Source organism: Ochlerotatus camptorhynchus, unplaced genomic scaffold, assembly GCF_037179485.1.
Source record: "Ochlerotatus camptorhynchus isolate MF236.1 unplaced genomic scaffold, CSIRO-AGI_Acam_v1.1 ptg000323l, whole genome shotgun sequence".
In the NCBI taxonomy this organism is placed as follows: Eukaryota; Metazoa; Arthropoda; class Insecta; order Diptera; family Culicidae; genus Ochlerotatus; species Ochlerotatus camptorhynchus.
The window spans coordinates 1491972-1518617 of NW_027040811.1; the positions used below are offsets into that span (position 1 = coordinate 1491972).

General features: G+C 38.6%; 1 protein-coding gene and 1 pseudogene across 1 annotated transcript; one reads left to right on the top strand and one right to left on the bottom strand.

The window, feature by feature from the left end:
- On the bottom strand, positions 1–25854 carry Got1 (Glutamate oxaloacetate transaminase 1). Its single transcript, XM_065229843.1, has 4 exons — positions 25627–25854; positions 1019–1678; positions 654–962; positions 1–591 (listed from the first exon to the last, which is right to left on the bottom strand). Exons 1-4 carry the CDS (start codon positions 25733–25735, stop codon positions 443–445), a joined length of 1227 nt encoding a protein of 408 aa, XP_065085915.1. The 5' UTR covers positions 25736–25854; the 3' UTR covers positions 1–442.
- LOC135707958 (uncharacterized) lies at positions 13349–16048 on the top strand (annotated as a pseudogene).
- Positions 25855–26646: the final 792 nt, after the last annotated feature.

Sequence of the window (26646 nt, forward strand, 5' to 3'; positions counted from 1 at the left end):
CTGTTTTCATTAGTAGCCACTATAATTGCGTTATCTAAATGCTTTGTTGCTTGGAATACGAATCGTTGTTGTTTGTTATTATTGTTCTGTCGTGCCTCTAATGGAGTATAAAATATGTCGATTACAAAAAGTGTCGCTAAACTTCGCTTGGTTCTTGTGTTGGATTTATGTTGGAAAAATTTGTACATGCTTTGCTTGAGTCGGTTGTATTTACTACCTCGGTTTCAGTGGAGGACTTGCTGAGTAGTTGCTTGCACAATTTAAGATTGTAGGGCGGTATTATACGATTCCAAACCAAGAACAGATAAATGATCGAACTTTTTTGATTCACCTGCGAATAATTGCTGCCTGCATAGCAGGATAATTTTTAAGGACTCACATAATCACATAAAATAATAAACTGTTCTAGGAACAACGGCTTTTTTTTTTTAGTTTTCCGAAGCTAAATTTTGGAGGAAGCGCGAGTAACTGCCTCGTGGATAGCCTTTGCCACGTAATTGACGTTGTTCGCGTTCAAACCGCACATGCTGATGCGACCGGTCTTCAACAGGTAGATGCTGAACTCATTGATCAGAATATCCACTTGTTTCTCTGTTGAAATGTTGTAGAACTTAGAAAATTGATCGACTAACAAATTTTGCTATGGTTCTTACCATTCAACCCGGTGTAGGAGAACATGCCAATCTGCTGGGTGATGTGTTCCCACGTTCCTGGCGTCTTCAGTGCGATCAGTTCATCGTACAAAGCCTTGCGCATGGTGATGATACGGGAACTCATCGTCTTGATGCATTCCATCCACTCGGCCCGCAGAGCTTTATCGTTCAGCACCATGCCAACGATGCGACTACCGAAGGCCGGTGGGTTCGAGTACATTCCTCGGACCAGCAGCGTGATCTGCGAGGCTACGGCCGCCTTGGTGGAAGCGTCCTTCTGGACGACCGTTAGGTTGCCGATACGTTCATCTGAAAGAACCGATGTTAACTTCGGAAGACAATCATTCTGAACACAAGTTACTCACTGTACAATCCAAAGTTCTTGGCGAAGCTCTGCGCGCAGAGCAGCTCAAAGCCACGCTCCACAAAGTACCGGACGGCGAAGGCATCCTTGTTGGGATCGCCACTGGCGAATCCCTGATAGGCGGAATCGAAGAACGGGAACAGCTTCTTCTCCTCGCAAACGTCGGCGATCTCCTTCCACTGTTCCTGCGTCGGGTCGTTTCCGGTAGGATTATGGGCACAGGCGTGCAGAATGATGACCGCTCCCTCCGGCGCATTCTTCAGATCTTCAATCATACCCTCAAAGTCGATACCGCGGCGTTCCTGGTGCCAATAGCGGTAGGTACGTGGTTCGGTGAAACCGGAGTTCACAAACACCTTGTGGTGATTTTCCCACGTCGGTGACGAGTAGTAGAACGTGGTTCGCTGGAGGATACGGGCGAGGAACTCAGCACCCACCCGCAGAGCTCCGGTTCCGGACAGGCACTGAATGCCGAAGGCTCGCTTGCTCTTGATGGCTTCCGAGTCGTCACCCAGGAGCAGCGTGGTGGCCGCATTGGTCATGGTGTCCATTCCCAGAACCGGGAGGTACTCGTGATTCAGGCTACCGTCGGCCACGATGGCTGCTTCGGCCTTCTTCACCACCGGCAGGATCCATGGTTTGCCCTCGTCGGTACGGTAGGCTGGAATGGTAATGGAAGGTGTTATAGACGTGGATCAACGAGAAACATGCAATTCAGGTAGCACTGGATTGACTGGTCGAATTAAAGTGTCATACTGGTGAAAGTTATGTGAAATTCAAGCAGCTTAAACGAAATCGCAATAGTGCGAAAATTTGTTTTACTTATTCATAAGTTCAATATGGCGACACCAAAACAATTGTGTGAACGATTTCAGATCCCCAGGTCGTCTACTTGAAGTTTCATAAGCGTGATAATTTAATAAAATCCAAAATTAAATTGCAGAATGCGGAATCCGATTGTTTGAGCTCCTCACAATCTCAATCTGCATGCTTCAAGATTTCTTTCAACAAACAGAAGTCAAATGGAGGTCAGAAATAGAAATGTATGTATCGATATTCGATAAAGTCAATACAGTTAATTTTCTGTTTCCATTATTTCTCACAGAAAATAGCGATCATAAACTCATTGAAGAGCAAGGATAGCACAATTTTAATCAACAACAACGAAAACCTGATTAATGGAAACGAAAATCTAAAAGATAGAGTTGAATTGTAACGAAGACTACACATCAAGAATACTGGCAACTCATCCATTTTCTCAGACGACCGGTATGAGACAGGCACAATCGCGTCATCTGCCGCTCAAAGGTAAATACTCCGAACGGATTCGATAGCAAAGGTTCCATCCTCAGAAGAAAGGTTTGTGTATTTGCTCATTTTTTAGGCGTTGCTTCCGCCTTCGCTCGACCGCAGCGCTACTGTATCTGTCGCTCGAATTCAGGCAAAGTTGCCAGTCTTCTTGATATGCTGTCTATGATTGTAATCTAAACAAATTATCTATAATTGAACCACCGACAAACCGACATGACACTTCATTCTAACTTATGGCCGAAAATCGTAAATGGTCGATTTAAATGTGTAGTGATCCGAACTGTCAAAACCATAGGAGTTTTTGATCTAGATAAAAATAATTTGTCCAGAATAGATCAGATATGAACCAATTCATAACTTTTGCGTGTGGGTTCATGGCTTATCTAAATTTTCCAGAGAACACGGAGCCAGATGTCAGTAGTGTGCTTTGTTCAGAAATTTTATTGTTTTTGCTATGGTCATTCATGTCGGTTTGTCGGTGATTGAACATCATCGCATATCTGTGATTTTTTTTTTCTGGGCTTCCTGAACAGAATTCTTTTATAGCGGTAAGCTCCATCGAGGATAATACGCCAATATCTAAATCAGCCTCGATTTTGCTAAGCACCATGCCGTATCAATTTTAATCTCGGGTATATTTTTAATACGCCGAGTCTTGGGGACACACACATGCACGAGCATCAAATTGATGTAATTTTTCTGATTACACGGTCAATGAGAATAACTCAGAGAGAAAGTCACTTTTACTCAGAGGTATGGAGAAATTTCCAAAAACTGCAGGAACTTAGCGCTGAGTACCTGCAGTTTTCAGAAATTTCTTATACAACTGAGTAGAAGTTAACCTCTCTGAGTTATTCTCAGTGGCCGTGTATAATCGCGAAATCCAACTCGCTTATCGCTGCATCAAATAAATTTTGAAAACCTTAACGGATCTTATTCGGGAGGAAGCATCAAGTGATGGAAAGTGTCGGAATGAATATGAAACCCCACAGCGGACTTTTCCGCAACATGATATTTCCCCTACTGCATGTTCCATGTTTGCCGAAAAACTTGTTGCCTATTCGGGATGGGTTATGTTCCTGATTATGCTACTCTTCTGGAGGAACTTCTCGTCGAAATAACTGTGAATTTGTAGTACTTCTCGGAATTTATTGTCCGCAGTTATCAGAATTTCTCCTCGGATGTTCTCATCGGAAGTTCACCTGAATTTTTCATCGGATGTTCTTAGAACTTCTCGCTGGAACTTCTCGCCTTAAGTTCTCTGATCTTCTCCTCAGAAGTTCTCTGAACTTCTCGTCGGAACATCTGTGAACATCTTGTCAGACGCACTAAGAGTTTCTTGTCGAAAATTCTCTGAATTCCTCGCCAGAGGTGTTCAGAACTTCTCGCCAGAAAATCTCAGAATTGCTCTTCGGAAGTTCTATGGACTTCTCCTCGGAAATTCTCAGGACTTATCTTCGGACGTTCTCAGAACTTCTTGTCGGCAGTTCTTTGAACTTCTCAACGGCAGTACTCTGAACTTTTCGTCGGAACTTCAGGGACTTTTTATTAAGTTCTGTGAACCTCTTGGAACTTCTCTTTAGAAGATCTCTGAACTTGTCGCCGGAAGTTCTCTGAACCTCTCTACGGAAGTTCTCCAAACTTTTCGATAGAAATTCCAGGAAGTTCTTTGATCTTCTTGTCGTAAGTTTTCTAAACTTCTCGAAGGAAGTTCGCTGTACTTCTGGTTCTAACTTCAGGGAACTTTAATGAAGTTCTGTGAACTTTTCGTCGGAAGTTCTGTGAAAATTCGTCGGAAGTTCTCTGAACTTCGCGTCTTATGTTCTGTCGTCGGAAGTTCAATAAACATATCGTCGGAAATTCGCTGAAACTGTCATCGGAAGATCTGCAAACTTCTCACCGGAAATACTCTGAGAATTTTAATTAAGTTCTGTGGTCTTGTTGTGGGAAGTTCTGTGAAATGTACGTCAAAAGTTTTTTGAAATAGTCTTCAAAAGTTCTGTAAACTTCTTATCGGAAGTTCTCTGAGCCTCTCGTCGACAGTTCCCTGAACTACTCGGTGCAAGATCTATGAACTTCTCATCAGAAGTACTCTGAACCTCTCGTCGAAATTTGTCTAAACTTTTCGTCGGAACTTCAAGGAAGTTTTGTAAACTTCTTGTCAGAAGTTCTCTGAACTTATCGTCGGATTGCAAATGCTATGTTCAATTAGACGAGTCATACATTGTATTCGGGGTACTCGTACACAACGCATATTCGTTATAAGTCAGGTAACACAGTAGTGTTGCACCAAATATTTGATCACCATACTATTCGACCGAATATCAAGCTTTGTACTCTCAAAATTTCACTCCAACACCTTGTCGGCTAGCTGAGAAAAGGCCTAATACATGTATCAGACAAAATTTTGGTTAATGGCCGAATAGCACTATTCGGTGCATCGCTATTAGTGATTGACTTAAGGGTGAGGACTTGTTACTGACTTAAGAGTGAGTGTTGTGGACCGGTCGGCAAATCTCTAAGACTCGTTGAAGAGTACGCAGGAAAGGCACCACCTGACAATGCAAGCCTGTTCGGAGATGCTCTATAAATGCCGGTAAATGTCGGGACTCTAATGGTTCGGGAGAGCTTGAAGATCCTGACATAAATGCTCCATCTAGGTCATTTATAGAGCATCTCCCTCTTAATAATGGGACAGTCCTGCATTGCCAGATGGCGCCTCTCCTGCGTACTCTTCAAAGAGACCCAGCGATTTGCCGACCAGTTCCGAGACGGCTAATACATAGGTGTAACAGTCGGAAGAAGTGTTAGTTTGTTTACTTAAATGAACCATGCCCATTTTGTTATGGCATGTTTGCTATACGAAATGCGCCTCGTATTTATTAGCGAATTTCACATCAAAGATTGATTAATTGAGTAGGAAATCAGTTTGGCACGGCATTTGTGACCAGCATACACCTTCCGGTAGTATGAAACAGGTCAAAAACTGTTCAAATCCGCAGATAAAATTTTTGTTTTGAATTTCTGTATAGCAAAATAGTGAACTTTTCGTGAACATTAACGGCAAAGAACTCACCAACACTGGGAGACTGTGAGTTCCTGCCCACCTGTTCATTTTCCATCGTGGACCAGTTCAAACTACTCACCTCAATCCACGCTATACAGTAACAAGCCGATATCACATTCGTGATTCGTCGGATTCTCGATCATCAATCCGCAGTACAGCATCTCCGAAATAATCTTCTTACAAGACGTTACAATATCCAGCGGCCTCAGAAAACCTTCTGTCTCCTGGATAGCATCATCGTCGTGGAATGTATTGGGTATGGTTTTGAACTGGCTTTGTTGAACAAAATAGAAGTAGGTATTCGAAGACGGCTTCCAACGTCGATGGCAGATCCTAAAGCAGCAGTGAGCAGAACATCTAGACCAGTACTCTTCTTCCACCTACATGCCTTAAGGCACTCACCTCGAAATTCTCTATAGAGATACTATGATAGTATGCTATGCGAGAGAGAATGGCTGCGTGCTTTCTAAGATTTATCCTCTCTTGGTGCTTACCGAATGGGGTATTAAAATCTGGATTAAATCGCGTATTATTCTCGATGGAGCTTACCGCCATTAGAGTGGTTTCGAGAATTTCTTGAATGATCATCAAAATTCCCTACTCTTCATTGAGGTTCTCTAAAGATGATTACAGGAACAACCTTGAAGCTTTCATTGTTTTCCTTTGAAATTTACCTCAAAACTTCGTTGGAAATTTCCTTTAAACTTTTCTCAAAACTGCTTTGAAATACTCCTAAGAGCGAGGGGAACGAAAGTAATCCGCTCTATATTTCATATGACGGATTTCTAAAAAAATTTGCTTCATAGTTTCGAGTTTTTGTGATAAATTCCGTTATTATCCGATTTCATCCACTATTTCTCGATAATCTAATTCAATGCAGCAAATAGGGAGTTCCAATTTCATGAGCGATGTTACAACTGTAACCGAAATGTGTGCTCTAGAACACTTGAAGTGATAGGGCATCTCAGCCATCATGAGACCATTTGTGGACTCTTCCTGAAATCATCCTAACTGATGTTTGAACAAACGATTTTCGAGAAGACTTCTCGACCAACAATACTAAAGAGTGGATCAGCAAACTTGTAATGACCTTATCTTGCAAAATAAAGCTCACCTACGCAAATCAATTCCACTATCGGATAGGAGAGAATTTTGCCTTGCCGACGGTGTTGTTGATTTGGCAAGACGAGCTTCGATTCATGAGAAAAGAACATTACAAGATTGCATTACAAAAGCTGATCCACCTTTTCGTATTGTTGGTTTCTTATAAACAAAAGACTGTCACCGTTACTAGAGTCGGTGTATAATGAGTCACGCCAAGAGTGAAGCCAAGTCTACCTATTTAACTGTCAAACCGGCTACCTATCGTGCAACGTAAACAAACATTACGATGCTATGAAAGGTCCACGAAAGGTATTGCAATAAAATATAAAATATAATCGAAGAAATGATCATAAACACGCAGTGAGTATTAAATTGTCATGGAATACGTTTGGTAATGATCAGTAATGAGAATTTCTTTTTTTTTGTTAAGATAATTTGACAACATCACTTTTATAATGGTTTACTACAGCCACTATTTTTTTTTTCTCGCTAGAAGTCATTTGAAGTTGATGTAGAAGTCTTCTGTTGCCAAGTGAAAAGAAAGGGAATCTTTCGAAAACCGTGATGCGATTTCAACTGTTTTTCTCTTGGCGTGACTCATTATAGAGCTTTTTGACGTTTAATCGGCAGCATTTAAATTGAAGAAGTGCGAGCAAGAGGGAAACAGATTAGTGGGAAAACAAACTATCCATTTATCCCTGTGTGCTCACACTTAGATTATTTTACCGAAATCTGTGAAATTTTACCGAAATCTCAACAGCTGAACGTTCGGTTAACAGTTCGGTGATTTTTTACAGATTTCCTGTAATTTTTCACCGAATATCTGTGAAAAATTACAGGAAATCTGTGAAAAATCACCAAATTGTTTACCGAACGTTCAGCTGTTGAGATTTCGGTAAAATTTCACAGATTTCGGTGAAATATTCTTAGTGTGCTAGATAGAGAAAGACAATTAAACGTCAAAAAGGTCTATACACCGACTCTAACCGTTACCTGTGATGATAATTCAAGCTGAACATTGCATTAGGTCCTAAGTAACATTGATCGATTCTCTTCGTCGTCTTTCTCTTTGTATCCCCACGGCCATGTAAAGACATTCCCAGGTATTTTTAGCAAACAGATCGATAAAAGAAGCTTTTATCTAGCATCTAACACGGCAAACACAGCAAGAAACGGTTATGTGCTCAAGTTATTAACGAAAGAGAAAGTCAACGAAGAGAATCGATCAATGTTACTTAGAACAAAATGCAATGTTCAGCTTGATATGTGACCCGATATCAAAGATGTGATCGATGAACATCGATATTATTCGTTTTTAGAGATTTAAGCTCGATTATATCGGATGAAACCAAAGAATCATTAAATCAAACTTTAGAGTAATTTTTGACAAAATTTGAATAAATCTGGAATATTCATCCTCTTTGCCTAAGAGTACTTTGGGCATGGTCTTCAGAATTTTCATTGAATTCTGTTCATAATTCCCTTTGAATTTTCTTGTAAATTCACTTTGAATCCTACTCAGGATTCCCTTGGAATTCTACCCAGAACTACCTTTGAGCTCTCCTTACGTTTTGCCTGGAGTCTGGAGCTCCTCAGAACTAATTGGAAAGGAATCCTCAGATTTTACTTTGATCCTTTGATCTATTCATTTGAATTCAATACGTGTCAATACTTTGTAGGCCTTTTTCATCCGAATCTAGTGCAGCCTGTTATCGGTGGACGTTGACCATAGCATTTGCAGATTCAATATATGAGTCATTTTAACCCGAGGGGACGACTCTATGTACGTTGCAGAAAAGATTGTGTTTTGCTGTGGATAGCTGCGTGCACGCTGAATAGATAGAAAGGAGATTAATGACGATTCTGCAAGTAGATGCGAGAGCTGAAAGAAGAGTTTTCGAAGATTGATTCGCTAGTGTGAGCATCTAGTATTGAGATTTAGATGTGTCGCCCCCCTCGTTCTAACCGACCACTGTGCTGAAGTACATTTCTCTATGAACATTTCAAAGGGTCCTATCTGCTTTGATCGATTCTCTTCATCGACTTTCTCTTTTCATAACCACTGCTATGCAAACAGATTTCGCGCTAATTCTACCACATAGTTTGATAAAGGAGGTTCTTATCTAGCGTCCAAAACGTCAAATACAACAGGGAAGGGTTCTGCAGCTGAGTTATTGACGAAAGAGAAAGTCGATGAAGAGAATCGATCAATGCAGATAGGACCTTTTGAAATCTTTATCTAGATTTGGTTAAATTGACCGTAGTTTAAAACTTCGCAAACCATCAACGTCACGACTACGGCTGTGTGGTGCTAGAAAAATAACCCCTATATTCATTTAGGATGCTGGATTTTCAGGAAATTTAACTTCAGACAATCATATGCTAAGTTTGTCGCGGTATTAAAGAGAAAAGCAATACTTTGTCATCGTCTAGCCATATTAAAAATATTATTTCTCGATCAAACGAAATCAAGCTCCCATCCATTTTGAATTCCTAACTTGAAGCCTTCCCACGTTTAGTTTTTGAAACGCTGAAACATTTCACTTATATGACAGCTAAAGCTCTCCACTTTATTTCGTGGTACAACATGTTTTCATTATTGTTCAGTTTGTTAAAATGGCGTCGAATCAAGTGGAAGTGTCGGTACGCGATCTCGCCAAGAAGCTAAAACCGCCGAAGAGTACCGTTTTTAGTGTGTGCAAATTGTTTGACCAGCGCTTAACTGTGGATCGGAAGGTTGGAAGCGGAACAAGTATACTCTCGACAAATGGACCAGAAGGTGGTAGCCATTATTGAGAAACAGCCAAACCTTTCAGTTCGTAATATGACTCGCAAAGTTGGAAAATCAAAATCATTAAGTACAAAAAGTGAAGCAGAGGCATGGTCTGAAGGCATACAAAGTAAAAAGCAAAATTTCACTGCCAAAAAAGTTCTTGTATCGTAATGGACGACTTTCGAAATTCCCCAAAAAGTATTTGGTTTGGCAGACCATATGTAGTTGCGGACGGAAATCCAGCACTATCAACAAATATGTGTACGAGAAAGAATGTTTGCAAATGCGGTTGCTACCCTTCATCAGAAGCCACGACACTCACACCCAATCCGCCAAACTGTCCTGAACATCGCCCAATAGAAAGATACTGGCGAAGACTACAAATCAAGAAGACTGGCAACTGTTCCATTCTCCCATACAAATGTCAAACGTCACTGATAACAGTGCCTCTGTCAATCAAAGGTGGAACTTTGAAGCACAAGTGTTAGTAAGACTGCTCATAAACAGTGACCGTGTGTGTGTGATCTAATGGTACCGAAACGAATAATCATAACACGGTACTCATTGTTGTTGTTTTTGTTTTGCTCTACAAAATTTCACGGCAATTTGTATCCTAATCACAGCAAGCCGGTGGTTTTCCAACTACAAACCGAAAAACTTGTCATGGTGGATCAAGTAGAGGATTGAAACTCGGATCGATACCTAGTGAAAGTAACTTTTACTTATGTACGATGAACCGAAATATTGTTTACTTTGCCTGTTGGAAGCAATCAATTATAAGGAATTGTCGGCTTCCACCTCCGTTGAGTGAACTACCGTGATTCGGAAGCTGCTGAAAATTTATGGATCCAAAAAGAAGAAATATCCGGTACCTACATCACGATCCAACGGAAGACGTAGCAGGATCTAATTTAGGAGAAAATGAAAATGAAGAACAACAATCCCAAACGGTACGTATTGATAAAGAATATATTTTCATTTTAGATGTTGTCAGAACATGAAACCACCGGATAGTGATCCTCTGTATGCTTTAACAATTCTTAGAATCGACCGACCCCTTCCAGAGAATGATAACAACAGTGTCGGATTGGCCAGTGACATTCACGAGCGTCACAACTTAACTCCCCTCGCTGTGGCCAGGTGCCGAAGCCGTGCGGAACGGGCATGTATTTTAATAATGCATCATACGAATGCCCATAAATGCACCACTAAAGCAAAGATGAATACTAAGATGAAACTGTCGGAAGAAAAACTTTCTATTTTAGTGTCTTCTTTCACGGTCCCTTTCATCCAATGAGAACCCCCCGTATTCAAGGTAATTTTGTGATTTTGCTGCCCCCTCGGAAGAGATGAAATTTTGCGCTCATTTTTATCAAAACAATCACACCACAATCAGAGATGTCCCATTTTTAATTACTCGATTAACAACTAATCGATTATTTTTTGTTCGCTGTGCTGCCATTTTTCCACCAATGAGAGTGCAGCACATGTTTGAAACGATCGGTGATGATCCTGTGGAGATGTTATCGGCATGATCTAACCGATTATAAATAGTTTACTTTTCGGTTCGTTAATCGATTAAACGATTATTCGAATGAAAATCGGACATCACTAGATGAATGTGAAACGTCATTTCAAATATAAGGCCGTTCATAAATAATGATACAATTTGAAAGGGACCAGGGTTAATCACAAATTACGTCTCCATGGTAACTGAAATAAACACGAGTGTTCACCGGTTGACTAAAGGGCTTAGGAAAAGTGGAAGATAATTCTGAGATAGCAAATTAATGATCGAGGAAGGTCCCACTATCATTGTGCATGGCATCATTGCCATAATTTTAATTTTCAAAACAAATTTACTTACGCATCTCTAGATAGAGCTGGAATAAGGGCGAATGTCGCAAGTGTAAACAAACTGAGGTTAATACATCACGTTATACTACTATTAAAATGCTACAAAACGATACTAAAAATGTTTGGACAAATAATGTACTTTCTTAAAAAAAAGCAAAAAACATAAGGGCGAAACCAACTTTTTTTTTATTACAAATTGAGTTGGCTCTTACGGCCGCTTCCTCCCATATACATAGATGGGGCGAAACAGACATATTTTTTCCATACAAGGCGAAAGATATAATTTGAATCTTTTCACTACTCCTTGCAATTACCGGTTGGTAATCAAAAGAAAACATTGTTAATCTGATCGAAATAAGCGAAAACACTCCAACACATGAATTTATCTAGAATCCAACAAACTGCAATAGGTCGATAGTAACAAACCATCAGGAAAAAGAACGTAAACATTGAGGCGAAACAGACAATGTCAAAAACTAGCAGGCGAAACATAGGGGCGAAATAGCTTCTGTGAACGCAGCCGGGCGAATAACCTCAGGGCGATACAAGATACTATAAATGAAAAGGGCGCATGCAACATTTTCATTTTTTTCGAGCTGTAGATAAAAATAATAATATTTTTATTTATCTCACCATAATGCTAACCAATAATGTAATAATTAGGAACAGTTCATTTCTAGGAATGGGTTTATAGTTTAAATTATATTTAATAATTTTTGTTCAAAACTTCAGATTCATTTTTCTCAGTTCAAGCCCATTGCGACATTGGCCCTAATTCCAGCTCTATCTAGATTCTGTTCAGTTTCAGCTGGAATTTTACTCGTTGTCAGTATAAAGCAAAGAAAGAAACGTTTCACTTTTTACGACAATCATAACAAAACCAATAATTGACAGCTATTTATTTCCATGTCTGTGAATGCACTCGTGAATTAACACACACCATCATACACAGGTTCCACTTTTGCTCAGAAGAGGCGTTGCCGTTACTGTCTCCTGATATTTGGCAGAGTTGCCAGTCTTCTTGACTTGTAGTCTTCGGTACTGCGGGAACTATTCGAAACAAAGGGGGAAAGGCAAATGGCATCAATGATTTCAAGAGGAGATGGAGGCACGTCATCACTAAGGAATCTGAGGATACTGTACGGAACCTGATGACGCTGGCTATCGATATAAGTCTACTTTATGGAAATAAACAATCGGTTTTGTTGTATTATGCGTAGATTTTCTTTTTATCTTAGTGTCCGAAATTTAACGTGAACAGGCTTTATCACTTATTATTTCCGATGCTTTAATTTACGTTTAATCATATTGTCGAGCAGTCTTAAGATGATCTTCTACACGGTCACTGAGAATAACTCAGATAGAGAGAGAGAGAGTTACTTCTCCTCAGACATGCAGAGAAAATTGACCTTATTGAACAAAAAAAAATATTATTGCAATATTTTGCAATGTCAAATAGGGGAATTTACGTATTCTTGGCAACCTAAGCAGCGACCTTCTTTCTAAAGCCTTTTTCTCTAAGGAACGCACACATATGCAGTATTGGTTTGTTTACAATCTTTTGCTGCCAGCTGCTCTAACAATTTCAGTCGAAAGAATTGTCAAAAACTGTTTTGAAACGCTTTTACAAAGCTCCAATCTTCTCTAGTGAGAGCGAGTATTGTCGGCAACCGTTCCATTTGAACTGCATGCAAATCTGCTGTTCTATTATCGGCAACTCGAAATCAGCTACAATGTGTAGTGCGTGTGTTGCATTTCAAGAAAACCTTGCTAGATTGCTTTTTCTAAGCGGTAAAAATATAGTCAAATTGAAGCTGAAAGCATAAAGAATCGTTTGCATGCATTCAGCGAAGTGTTTTCGTAAGAAAATCCAGTGAAAATAGTGTTTCAATTTGTGTTGCCGAAAATAGTCTGTCATGCCAAAGCCGTCATTTCCCCTATAACTTTTTTAAATTCAATATTTATATTTTGTAGCTTCAAAAAATTTTGTTGCTGTTTTCATTGCAAATTCTGAAAACAAATATATTGTAGATTCAATAAAATATATTTTTGTCTTCAAATATTATTTTAACTACTTTTAAAAAATATATTGTTAAATTAAAAGCAACACTTTTCCAAAACATACACCGGCTCATTTTGTCAGTGTATGTGTGTGTTTTCAATACTTGCGCATGCTCGGCTTCCCAGTCGCCATTTTTAGGCTTTATTTAAAACGCAAAATGGACTCGTCGGAAGAAGTTCTTTTTGAGGAAGTGGAAGAAGTAAATGACGCGCTAGTCGATTTATTGCAGAGTTTTGAACTCTCGGAACAAGTTGTCAATTGCTTTCTTGGTAAGGAATTCAGTATTTGCATTTTAATACGTGTTTTAACGATTTTTTCTCAATTCCACCGTGGAAACGTTGAAAATTGTCGAACGCAAGGAAATCGAAGAATTAATACCACCGCCATTTCTTGCTGAACGGACGAAGTGCATATATGGATTGAACGCTTGGAGAAAGGGACAGGTAAGATTGTACGAACAAATATGTTTTATGACAACAATTATTCAGACTTTCAATTATTACCAAAGGGATTACCGTCGCTATCGTCAAACCAATCAGCGGACAGCACCGCGGCTTCATCGCAGCCGGTAAAAAGAGTTTTTACAGCAGAAAATCTTACTCGAGAACGTTGCAACGCAAATTACTTGCTTAACGCGTCATCAAAAGGTCGAGCCATCCTTCAAAAACGCCAAACACAGACATTTTTATCAAGAGCTGATAAGAGGACCATCACTCACATCGTTGTTGATGAATTCAAGGATCGATTTGGAAAATTAACCCCATCTGAGCTACGGGACAGAGCATCCGAGCTAGGAAAGCTATTTCCAGGAGAGCAAGAGGTAATTTACTTTTCTTCGATGATTGTAAAGCTTCAAAACGGACATAAATCGATTTTTAAAATACCCCCCGAGATAAGTGTCAATTATAGTTGGAAAGACTAATTAAATGAAGACTAAATTAATGTTCTTAACTAGGACGGATGGTACCAGCCTACATTCATCAAAAACGGTGCGGGTCGAAAAATCAAACTTCGAAAACAGGCTAAAGGACGACTATACGACAGGAATATTAACTACAGAGAACCAATTGAAGATAATCAGGATGACTTGCAGCAACCGTCAACATCCGGTGTGAAGTTTTTTGAAGCGGAGAAGATAGTTTCGGAACAGCAAGGTAGACTGATAATATTATTGCCAATTGAGAAATCCAACTTAAACTCCTGCGCGCCTGGTGGCAGGAATAAGCACTAACCGACGGTGATAAGTCTGTGACAGCCCTTGAAAATTTCATTGATTGTATGCCAAATTATTTAATTTCAATGTAATTTCATGAAAATTTGTTGTCAGCATGGATGAATCTTGTACAAAATGCATAAAACTATTTTGTAATGCATTGTTCTTAAATAAAAAGCTACTTCAAGACTTATAAATCACTGAAAACATGTTAAGGTTTGAAATCATCTGCCGATTAAACAGCAGACAAAGTTGGCCGACTAAATCAATCGAGGAAAAACTATTAAATAGGCCGATTTTTCGGTGTAGCACCAGACGAAAAACGATTTAATGTGCTGATTAATACACCGACTGAAATTAATTTTTAAGTGGCAATGGATTTAGTCGATGGACGCATCGAGTGATTTGGATGATGTTTGTTTATTTGGAAGATATTTCCGAAACAAAGCACGATAAAATTCAGCATTATATACCATTATTACGAGTACTACTTTTTTGCTCGGATCATGTTTTGAGTTCCACAGAAACTCGCTAGAATGAATAGAAAATAATAGTTTTTTGGTGGAAATTTCAAAAATGTATTCAGTTTGACACATTATTTCGGACTTATCACCGCTGCGATTGCAGCGTCACGGTGGTCGATTGAAACATGGATTTGTCAATAAAAATAATTTGCTAACGTTACATTATTTGACAGCTTCAGAATATCAACAAACCAAAGCCTGGTTCGTACACAACCACGACGACTGGGAAGAAGTGAAGCAAAAGTGGAAAGCAACCAGCAGGCTAAGATCGTTGGAACTTTCAAAAAAATCAAGTTGGACCAGTTCCTCGATCTTGGCTGTGTATCCAACATTGAGGAATCATCAAGGGTATCAATTAGTCAAGATTGATTTTTTGCATAAGTTCCCAGCAAGGAGACGCTTCTGCTTAGTTCGTTGGTCAGCATTTTTTGAAGGTATTCGTTCGATATTGGATATTGAGGTAACAGATGTTGATGGAAAATATCTTCTGTCTTTGCTTGATAGTGAAGATTTATCAACAGGTATGAAGGCAAAATGACTTAATCATGACTTAATTTTTAATAACGTGTTTGTACACAGATACTCGCAATTTCGTCATCGTATCGTTGTTGTCACATATTCTGCCAAGTCCTGATCTAACTTGTTCAGGAAACGGTGGAAACCATCAATCCTCGAAACACGTCAAAGTGTGGTGATTCATATCAACGATCTGTCGGAATTGAACGAAACACTTGGTGGACTATTCGATAAAAGTCGCGAGAGAGGAATCGAGACAACTCCTTTTATACTGGTTCACGGAGATTTTAAGAACCCTGTTGGCTTTCTTGTGTGGAACAATGTTGTTTCCTATAAGCTACCCAATTTTCTGAAGGCTCTTGACATTTGCATGAAAATATTCAAAGCATACAATATTGATCACCCGCGACACTCATCAGCAGTATGGGACTTGCTTTCTACATTCCTGTTTGACTTTGATCCTGTTAGCGACAAGGCTACTATTTCTACACTGTGTGCAGCTATACGAAAGAATCGGTCATCACAATGATTTTGTGCATAGTAAAACGATGCTCGTGGACAACTAATTCTATCGACCGATTGTATGACCATTTAAAAAGGCATCACCAACAAATCAACATATACACATGTAATTATGAGAGCTGTACTCAGTGATGTCAATATTCCAGTTTAAACTGGATTCTTCCAGTTTTTTTTACAACATCCAGTCAAACAGTTAAATCTTAAAATCTTCCAGTTTTTTCAATTATTGTCCAGTTTTATCCAGTTTTTACATAGCCCCGTGTATAGAACTGGTTGTTTTACCCATTGATTGATGTATTTCCTTTTAGAATGCAAAAGCATGATTCCTATCCCCTCTAAGCCTCCTTAACTTCCCTTCGCTTATATTTATCTTGATAATGACAGTGAGTGGTGAAGATGGTGGCTGTATGGCTATCTCTTTTTGTCATGTGACCCGCGTTTTGCATAGAAAGAGATGCAGTTTTTCTCGAGGTTTTTCTTTGTTCGGTGGCTTATGCTGTGCTATAGACCTTTTTGACGTTAAATCGTCTTTCTCTATCTAGCACGCATGGATGAATCGGCGGTTTGTTTTCCCACTAATCTGTTTCCCTCTTGCTCGCACTCGTTCGATTTAAATGGTGCAGTAGTGTGCGCCGATTAAACGTCAAAAAGCTCTATGCAAGGTGCCATTCTCTATTTGCATTTGATGTGTCGATTTTCTGATATTTTTTAAGCGATTCGACAGTTATTCCAAAGCATTTTGAAGTGATTTATCTAAGGTTTATCAATATGTTTCTTCTGAATCCGTGCTTGTTTAAGTGGTTTTGCATTCCCATGAATCGTAATTTCTGGAGTGTTGGAATGTTTCCGGCATTTGCCGAAGTAAATCCGAACATAACTGAAGTAATGTATCATTTTCCAATTTTTGAGTCAAATAACTTATGAATTTATGCAATGGTGTTGTGCAATACGAGTTTATAAAAATATTTGATTCAAACTAATCCCGCTTTAACGATCCGATTCATGTCTGGCCTTTTTTTAAGCCAACCCATGTTTTGAATATTTCCCTCCTTTGTCACCATTGTTGTTGATTTAGGCTACAAAAAATGTCCATTATATCATTAATCTCTTTTTATAATCATTTCAGTACTGAATGTGAATTCCACGAATTTCATTTTCAAGGACGTCTACATTGGCTTTTTGTGAACCTATCCTGTTTGTCAAATTTGGCGGTATTTTGTGAAAAATGCCGAAACGAAAAGCAGTTCCGAATGCAGGAAATTTACTTAAATACTTCAAAATCTTCGGTATGTTATCAGCTTTCCCTAATGCATAATTGAGTAGTAATATGATGATAGGCAATTTGCTCTTTGCAAACAATAATTGCAACTGCAATTATTATGAATTAGAACATCAGCTGGTAAAAGAGCTCTTAGTCTATCTTGTGCTCTGCCTGGCTTAGTTCTCATTAACTCCGCATTTGTAGTCATTCTTCAAAAAAGAAAATGCCTGTTCAAAAAGCATCGATTTCTAATCATTTTTGCGTGTTTATTATATTTTTAGGAGCCGAGTCTCAGGACAACCATACAAGCTCTCGTGAACGTGATGATGATGTGAAAAAAGCTGAAGAAGCTAATAATGAGTCTCGTAATAATGACATAACATCTCGACAACATGATGACGATGAAAAACACTCTGGATTTTCTCGAAGGGTTCCAACCACTGGTAATCAACACCCAAGCAATTTTCTACCAGAGAAACAATCAACTGACCAGCCTTCACAGTTCACAGAAGAGGGTTGTGCATGGAAATTCGACGAACTAAATAACGGTACCAGCAGAAATGGTATACTTAACATTTTTTGGTCAAATAATTCAACAGCTAATGTTTGCGCACTTTTTAATAGGGGATGAAAATGGTTCTCAGGATGCATTCAGGTCTCGTGATGACTTTAAAAATATAGCTGGTTGCTCTCGATCGCTAACTAGAACTGAGGCGTTACTGACGAATCAATCAGTTAACAAAATTTCGATAGATATCACAAAGGATTTTCAGCACGATCAAAAGGAGACGGTCGATTATATTAGCGCTGATGATAGCGACTGCAACGATGAGTCAGAACTGGTAAAATAATCCTGCAATTTTTACTTTATTTTATAACAAGCCATTTATTTAATTATCGTAGGTGACTGTCGTGAAATCGTCGAAAAATCCAAAGAAAGCTGGTCAAAAATACTCCAAGGAATGGGAATTTAAACTTCCATGGCTGATTGCATCATCCTCGGACAATCATGCTGGTCATTGCACTATCTGCGACGTTGATATTAAGTGCTGGGCAGGTATAATTGATTTTCATAAGCATAGCGAGCGCAAAAAGCATCTACAGAAAGCAAAGGAAGTAAAAATTGTATCCAAAAGCATGAAGCATTACACGGGCGGTGAGTTAAATAGCAAAGCTCGCAACTCAGAGCTACAACTATGCGCTTGGGCTGCAGCAAACAATAAATCTGCGTCGGATATTAAGGCATTTGCTGCATGCTTGCCTATAATTTGTCCAGATTCCGAAATCGCTAGAACTATACGATTAGGCCGCACAAAAGCAACATCTATAATTACAAATGTGCTGGGAGAGGGTCAACTAGAAGATCTGAGCGAGCACTTGAAACATCATCCATTTAGCCTTATTGCGGACGAGTCTACCGACGTGTCGACAAAAAAATCATTGGTTCTAGTTGCACGGACTTTCTTTTGGAAACAAGACGCCCTACAAGTTCGAGATTGCTTTTACGATGTGATCGAAGTGACAGAGACTGACTCGCGAACCCTGTACGAGGAAGTTGTTTCCTCTTTTGAAAGAGCAGGGATACCATATCGCCAGAACTTGTTAGGTTACGCTGCGGACGGTGCGTTAAACATGACCGGACCAGTGAAGTCTCTTGGAGCACTGCTTAATAAAGACTGTCCTTCTTTATTTATCCTTAAATGTGTTTGTCATAGTATGGCACTGTGCGCTGCTTATTCATGCAAACACATCCCTGACGAAGTTGAACAACTCTGTAAGGATATTTATTCGTACCTAAGTTGCAGTCCACTACGAAACAGTAAATTTAAAGACATACAGACGCTGCTGGAGTTAAAGCCCCTTAAGATGCTCCACCCGTCCGCAACTCGTTGGCTTTCCCTTGAAAGCGTGGTGAAACGGGTGTTGGAGCGCTACGAAGCATTAAGGATTTACTTCGGGTTTGTACAGAATGTGGATCAAGTAGAAAAAAACCGTGTTAAGACCATTTTTGATGGACTAAACAATCCTTGCACGAATCTTTATCTTACTTTCTTAACGTATGCTTTGAATCTAGTGAACAAAATTAACAAACTGTTTCAAAGTGAAACGTCCGAATTGCATGTTTTACATTCGACTATTACGCGGCTTTTTAAAACGGTTTTGGATAATTACTTTCGATCAGATTATATGAAATCGCTTCAAAATTTGAATGATGTGGAGTTCGATCAAAAAAACTATGTTGATTTAAATCAGGTTTATGTAGGAGCTGCAGCAGCACTTTTGATTGAAGAATATGTAAAAGAGAACAAAATCAATAGCAATGATTTGAATGAGTTCAGAACAAATATTATTATGCAGTCGGTTTATGTGTTTCTTAAAATGTCTAGTATAAGAATTTAATTCCTTTGTCTTTTGTCTCTCTTTAATAGTTTCTGTTTGTCTTGTCCCCCCGTCTCGATGAGTCTCATCGTCGCCCACTGGTCACCATAGCCGGTCGAACTCCAGACGAAACTAGAACCGCACTACCATTCATACTGGCGACAATGCTCTGATGAGACAACGAAACCTTGCCCCCAAACTCCTCCCCTGATCCTATCCTTCGACAATGTACCTCTCTAACCTCGAGTAAGCCGCGAGTATTCGGCCCAACTCCTACTAGACATAGAATTAAGTGAATTTTGTTACAAACAAAGAACAATGAACTATCGGCTCCGTAAAGCTAACGCGATTGAGCCTCCCAAATAAACGAACTAGTTAAAAAAAAGAACAAATATTATACGGTTCTATATTACCTTGTCTCATCAGATTTTAAAAAGATTTGATTTCAATCATCCGTTGATCAGCAATATGTCAATTCTTGATCCAAAAAATGTGCTGGATGGAAAACATTCCACCATTTTGCCCTTGATTCGCAGCATTCCAAATATTGTACATCCTTCCAAATATCAAGATACGGATGATGAGTTCCGGGAACTGAGGAACATAGATTTTGAAGATTTAGGTCAGGAGAAGGATGCTATATTATTCTGGGGCAAGATTTTGTCTTTAAAAACATATGATGATTCATATGCATTCCCAAATTTACGAGAATTAATCCCCAGATTATTGATATTGCCCCATTCATCAGCCACGGTTGAAAGAGTTTTTTCAACTTACAATATAAATAAAACCAAAATTCGGAACAGGCTGGGTACAAGCACAATGAAAGGTATTTTGGCTACAAAAAACTACGTTAGTTTCAATAGTGACAAATCGGGGTCTGTTAATATTAAACAGAATGTGAGGGCCAAATACAATTATAATATGTATGAAGCAACCAGAAAGGACGGCAGGGAGAAAGAAAACAAAGAGAATTAATGACTTTTAACTGTTAAGTTTTGTTTAATTGTTACAAATAAATATTTTTGTTTACAAAAGAAGTTTTCATTTTACATACGTATGATTCGCCAACGAAAGAAGTAAAACTTTCTGCTACTTTAGTATACTAAACACTCATTTTTTATTTTGTTGGCTATCAAGTCAAAACTGCCTCAATTTTTATCTTTTCTGAGTACATCAACATTTGCTCATTTACAGTATTCAGTATTCGTCATATGGCCCCAATTTCCATCGTATGCGTTAAAACAATAAAAACAGAACACTTCAGCGAATTTACACGATCAGATTGTCTGTTTAATTGAAGACAAAACGCGTCAAAACCGTCCCAGCAATTAAACGATTTCTGTGACGTTTTCGGCGCGATTTGTTTCCAATGAATCAGAAAATAACGTTTTTGCTGACGAATTAAATTACATTTAGTGTCAATAAATTAGCATTATTCCATGAAATCTAGATGAAAATTTCAATTGGTTCTATCTGAATTGATTGATTCTCTTTATCGAGTTTCTCTTTTGATAACCACGGCTATGCAAGCACATTTAGTGTTATTTTCGCCACATACTTTGTGTTTGCATGAGGTTATTTCAAAGCGCCCAAAACGACAAACACAGCTGGGAATATTCTTGCAACTGAATTATTATCAATAGAGCAAGTCGATCAAATCAGATAGGACCTATTGAAATGTTCATCAAGAAATGATAAATTTTACGGGGGTATGAGGAAGAGACATCATTTACTCAAATTAATACATCTAATTTCAGATTTATTACAAAAGGATAAGATTCATACTGCTGTTTTTTAGTTATTTTTAGAATCCAGTTTTTTCCAGTTTTTTTTTAGCATTCTTCCAGTTTTTAAAAAAAAAATATTGGCAACGCTGGCTGTACTCGTAGTTACAATGTTCGAGCATCATTTTTCAGACATTTAAAACAAAACTTGGGCAATAAAAACGATCAGTGTTCACTCGGCTGTCGACAAAAGCAGACCACTCTCGATGTGTGCTACGCGATCGTCTGTTTTCTCGGCAGCAACCATTGTGTGGTCCTCCTCATTGTTCTTCATCAGCAGTTCTTTCGGTCGATGCGTCGTCGACTTTGGAAAGCAACCGTTTCGTGATGAGTGTGTGAGTGCTGACCACGTTTTGCGTCCATTGCTGCAATGGACGCACTCTGACCCTCGTTGGCGTACAACAATTTGCCATACAATGAAACTACTGGAAGCGGCTCCAGTTCTGATGGAGGAGGCTTTTTGGATAGCGGAAGATAAAGTGTTTATTGTGTTGTACCTTTTGACTATATTGTTAAGATGTATTGTATAGTGACCAAGAATCCTCGGCTCTGTAAAGTTAATTCGGTTGAGCCTTATCAAATAAATTAATAAACAAAACAATAAAAACGATCACAGAAACATAAATGTGGGTGAAATTCAGGAAGACAGGAACGAATGCTGTACAACTAAATCCGAACGCAACGAAGCACAACCATCGCAACCAAACAGTCGTCGCAACAGCAACGACGTTTCAGAATTTGATATCGAAACACCTACCCTTGATGTTCATGATGATTCTAGTATCATTGATATTAAGGCTATCGAGACTCAAATGCGCAATCTGAGTATCGGTTTTAACCTCAAACGGTTGGACATCAATGTGTTACCGAGAAAAACAGTATTTGAAATTCAACATGACGTACAACAAAAAATACTCAAGCCATTCGACGAAGTTGTCAACACGATGCAAATCGCCGGCCTACTATCTGTGGAAGGCCAAAGTATACTTAGAAAAATGTTTGAAATGTTTGAGGGAACGGACACGGAATACAAATTCATAGAAAGTTTAAAATCAGCCGACTTGTATGCAGTCCCAAGAGAGTTCGTGATAAGTAATGAGTTACGTCCTGGAATCGTTAACAACGAGCAAGGAATGGATAGCGATCCTATTACTGGTAAATATAAACAATATAACAAATAATTTAAATATATTGCTAACTCAATGTATTTACATTTTAGGAATCCTTATGCCGCTAAAATTTCAACTTAGAAAGTATTTAGAATCGCCGTCCGTTTTCGAGACAATTCTTGAAAATCTCACACCGTCACAAGATGGTTATATTCGCAGTCTTATTGATGGTACCATATGGCAGCAGAGGAGAGCCAACATTTATTCTAAAATCGTCATACCGCTTAACTTGTTCTTCGATGATTTCACCACTACGGACACAGTTTCTCCACATGCGTCTCGTACGTCTATATTAGGAATATATTACTACATTCCTTGTCTCCCAGGTTTTATTCTGGCCAAATTAGCTTACATCTTAGTGGCAGGATTTATTTTATCGGAAGACAGAAAAGAATACGAAAATGAAGATTTATTCAGTAACCTAGTAGAACTGTTGAATGGCCTAAAAATAACTCACAATAACGCAAGTATCACGGTTCATTTCATGGTAGGATTTATAACGGGCGATAATCTAGGTATCTCAAGAATTCTGGATTAGGTTGAATCGGCTAGAGCAAATTTTTATTGCAGAATGCAAACGTAACCGTGAACAACGTGAAAAGGATAGTACAGAATACGAACAAAGTTTCAGAATGATTTTGGAGGCGAACCAGCCCAAGGCTGAAAGCCTCCCTAATAAAGTTAAATAATAATAGTTTCAGAACGATTGACGGTTACGAACGTGATTTGCAACAAAATGATGTTTCAAACACTGATATTCATAAGAACAGTGTTTTCAATCAGATTCCATCATACCACGTTGTTTTGAATGTTTATTTTGACTTAATGCACGACCTATGGGAAGGCGTTTGCGTATACGGGCTGGCTCATTGCTTAAACTATTTCATCAAAGTGAAAAAAAAATTTACTCTTGATGAACTTAACTATAGGAAGAACGTTTTCGTTTTCGGAAGTTTGAACTCATCGAACATACCAAATGACATCAAAGACACGAACATACTTAAAAGTAAAGTAAAAATGACTGCCAGTGAAATCAAAACAATAATAACATTTTTTCCACTAATAATTGGTATGTTGATCCCGAAAGATGATGCTGTTTGGTTATATTTTTGCAGTCTTGAAAATTTGCCATATTTTAATGTTACGTGAAATACATCCAACATTATTAGACACATTGAGAACGTTAGTTGATATTCATCACACGCAATATCAACAACTATTTGATGATACATTAAAACCTAAACATCACAATATCGTCCACTACGCATCTTTTGTACTACATTCGGGTACACCTCGCCATCAATGGGTAATGAGAGGAGAAGCTAAACACCGAGATTCCAAATAGTACAGCAGGGTAAATAACAACAAAACGGATCTATGTAAATCTTTGAGTATAAAGGCGCGGTATAAATTTGCACTCAACGTTTACAACAGCGCTTTTATTACCCCAAAAATAGATTTCAGCAAATCTAAAATCTTGCCGCCACCTCCTTCCAATAATGATTTTTAATTATTTGTGACAGAAAAAATACGTTTACTTGATATTTCAGTACAATTTTTAGACAGTTTCATGAAACAGGGATCGAAATTCAGCAAAGGTACTATTTTATATGTAAAACATTGTAATATTATTAATATGTTTCAGCTGGACTGTAAAATGATAGACAAAAACAATAATCTAATATTAGTTTGCCGTAGCATGCAATGTCGTTATTTTGACGAACATCTGCAATTTTTTGAGGTTTATAAATCACAGGATCCTACATTGGTTTCAAACATTGCCCGTTTCGAAGCGCAAACTATTAATTTACATACCGTTAATGAAAGGTCATACCTACGGTTTTGTAATTTTTGTATAATGGATAAACCTATTGACTTACTATTTGTATACTCGTTTGTTAATAAATAAAAAATCAAAAACAATTTTTCAATTTATTTAAAATTATTTCTTGAAAAGAAAAACTGCTAAAATTAAAAATTAAAATATTTAAGCCAAACCATTTTTTTTTTTTCAAATTATAAAAAAACAAATTGTTATTCGCAGCATTTTTTTTTAAATCAAAGAAAGTTATTGTTGGTAGCAACTTAATTTTTTTTTATTAAAAAAAGATTTTGTCTGTTTGAAAATAAATGTTGTAAATTCAACAAAATATATTTTTGATTGCGTTTTTGACAGATTTTGAAAAGAACAATATTTTATGTCCGAACAATAAAGATTTATTGTTGAATTCAATAAAAAAAAGTTATTAGCCGGGGAATGATAATTTTTGTTGTTGTTTTTAATACATAATATAATTGAAATTAAAAAAACTTTTTTCTGCGTGGAGGTATGGAGAAATTTCTAAAAACTGCAGGAACTCAGCATAGCACATAGAAATCTTTCTATGCCAACCAATACATGCATTTGTATATTGTGTGGCAAGCACAATGATACTCTCAGGGAAGCCGAGAAAACTTCCACGCAGCAAAATTTTCTCAACCGGGAATCGGTAATACCGTGCCTTCACTCACTAGGCTATCTGAGGCCCTGAGAACAGATAGGTACGATGAACAATTATCATCAATAAGCATGCCGGTGCCTCGACTCTCAAGTAGTATCAAATTTCGCACTCGTCGCCATATCAGTGCTTGTTAGACTCAATAAGCCCTCTCTACCTTCAATTGATATGCCTGACTGACTGGCTGCACGATGATACGAAGCAAACGACTCCACGATGATGAAGAAATGAAGCCGGTCGCACCATCACCCGGTGCTGGCTGGTGGTGCCTCAAAATGATGATGAAAACATCTCATTTCTGCACGCAGTCACCGCGGCACATCATGCCTGTATACGCGAAAATCTCATACAGCTGACCTTTTTGACCTTGACGAAGCCCTCCCTAATCTACTAGAGCGAGTGTGCATGGCACTCTCACTCTTTTTTTCGCAATCTAAATAAATACTCCATCAGCTGCGTGGTGGGTGTCGATGAAAATGATCGTAGCACCCTTGCAGGAACGTAGTTCAACGTAACGCGTAAAATTCATTCATAAAAGGAAAGATGCACCACCTACTACTACTCACCTCCGACTCCCAGGTTGACCTTGTTCGGGTTTGGATCCTTCAGGCAGGCCTGGTTCAGGGCAAACACCTCGATCGGAGGTCCAACTTCAACTCCAGTGAAAATGCTCATCTTCACGGTTTATTCCACTGCACACAACAGAATAGTAATACAAATAGTAACTTCAATATTTTTCTTTCAAATTGAAACCGCTTCCGCCGACAAAATGCGCACGATTGTTGTATAATAGATTTTTTCCTTTCTTTTTAGATCAGAATACACATTCCGGTAAACGAATGCGGAGGAGAGAATCGATGGGAACCGACTACTGACGGGACGTGTATCCAATGAAGATAGATGGAAAGTGTAACGCACTTACAAACGGAACCGAGCTAACATAGCAACACTTACACGACTACCACACAACTCAATACCTACGGCTTACTGTTCGGTAATAATGGGAAAATGCTACTCTTGTGAGGGTGAGGGAAACAAACACTCTTGTCGCACGCTGTACCGAAAGTGATAACAAACAATAATTATTATTTTAGGTGGTATTGTTGTTATCACCGCATCGATCAGCGGCTCGAGGAATATTTTCGCACAATACTAGCTCCTATGTACACATTAAACACGTCAAAAAGAGATATATGAATGTATACCAATGTGTCTGTGAAATCTTTTAGAAAGTGCTGATTCCGGTGTGGTGTAGAGAAGCGAAATCGCGAGAAAAACTGCACCGAGAGAGAGAGAGAGCGATTCGCGAATGATGATTTAGGGAGCACGGGGTATTGTGAGTGTCATGCAGTGCCTCTGAAATAATGGGATAATGTGGAAATAGATTGACCAATAAAAAAGGATGGGTCAACTTTACGATTCTACTGAAATAGGATGGGTGTGTTGCGATTCCTGCAGAGTGGCCAGATTATTTTTTTCATTATCGGTAGCTTCTCAAAACTTTTATGGGTAGGTCGGTAGGAAGGCTTTTGTGAGCGGGGGGAGGGGGGGGGGGGATGACTCTGTGCTCCAGAACAATAGACTGT

Bases quoted from the DNA above. Each gene is read 5' to 3' on its own strand.
- Got1 (XM_065229843.1), bottom strand. From the start codon at position 25,735: ATGAGCATTTTCACTGGAGTTGAAGTTGGACCTCCGATCGAGGTGTTT. The intron at 1,679-25,626 runs GTGAGTAGTAGT...TTACCATTCCAG, and splicing joins GGTCAACCTGGGAGTCGGAG to CCTACCGTACCGACGAGGGC. The intron at 592-653 runs GTAAGAACCATA...ACATTTCAACAG, and splicing joins CTCCTACACCGGGTTGAATG to AGAAACAAGTGGATATTCTG.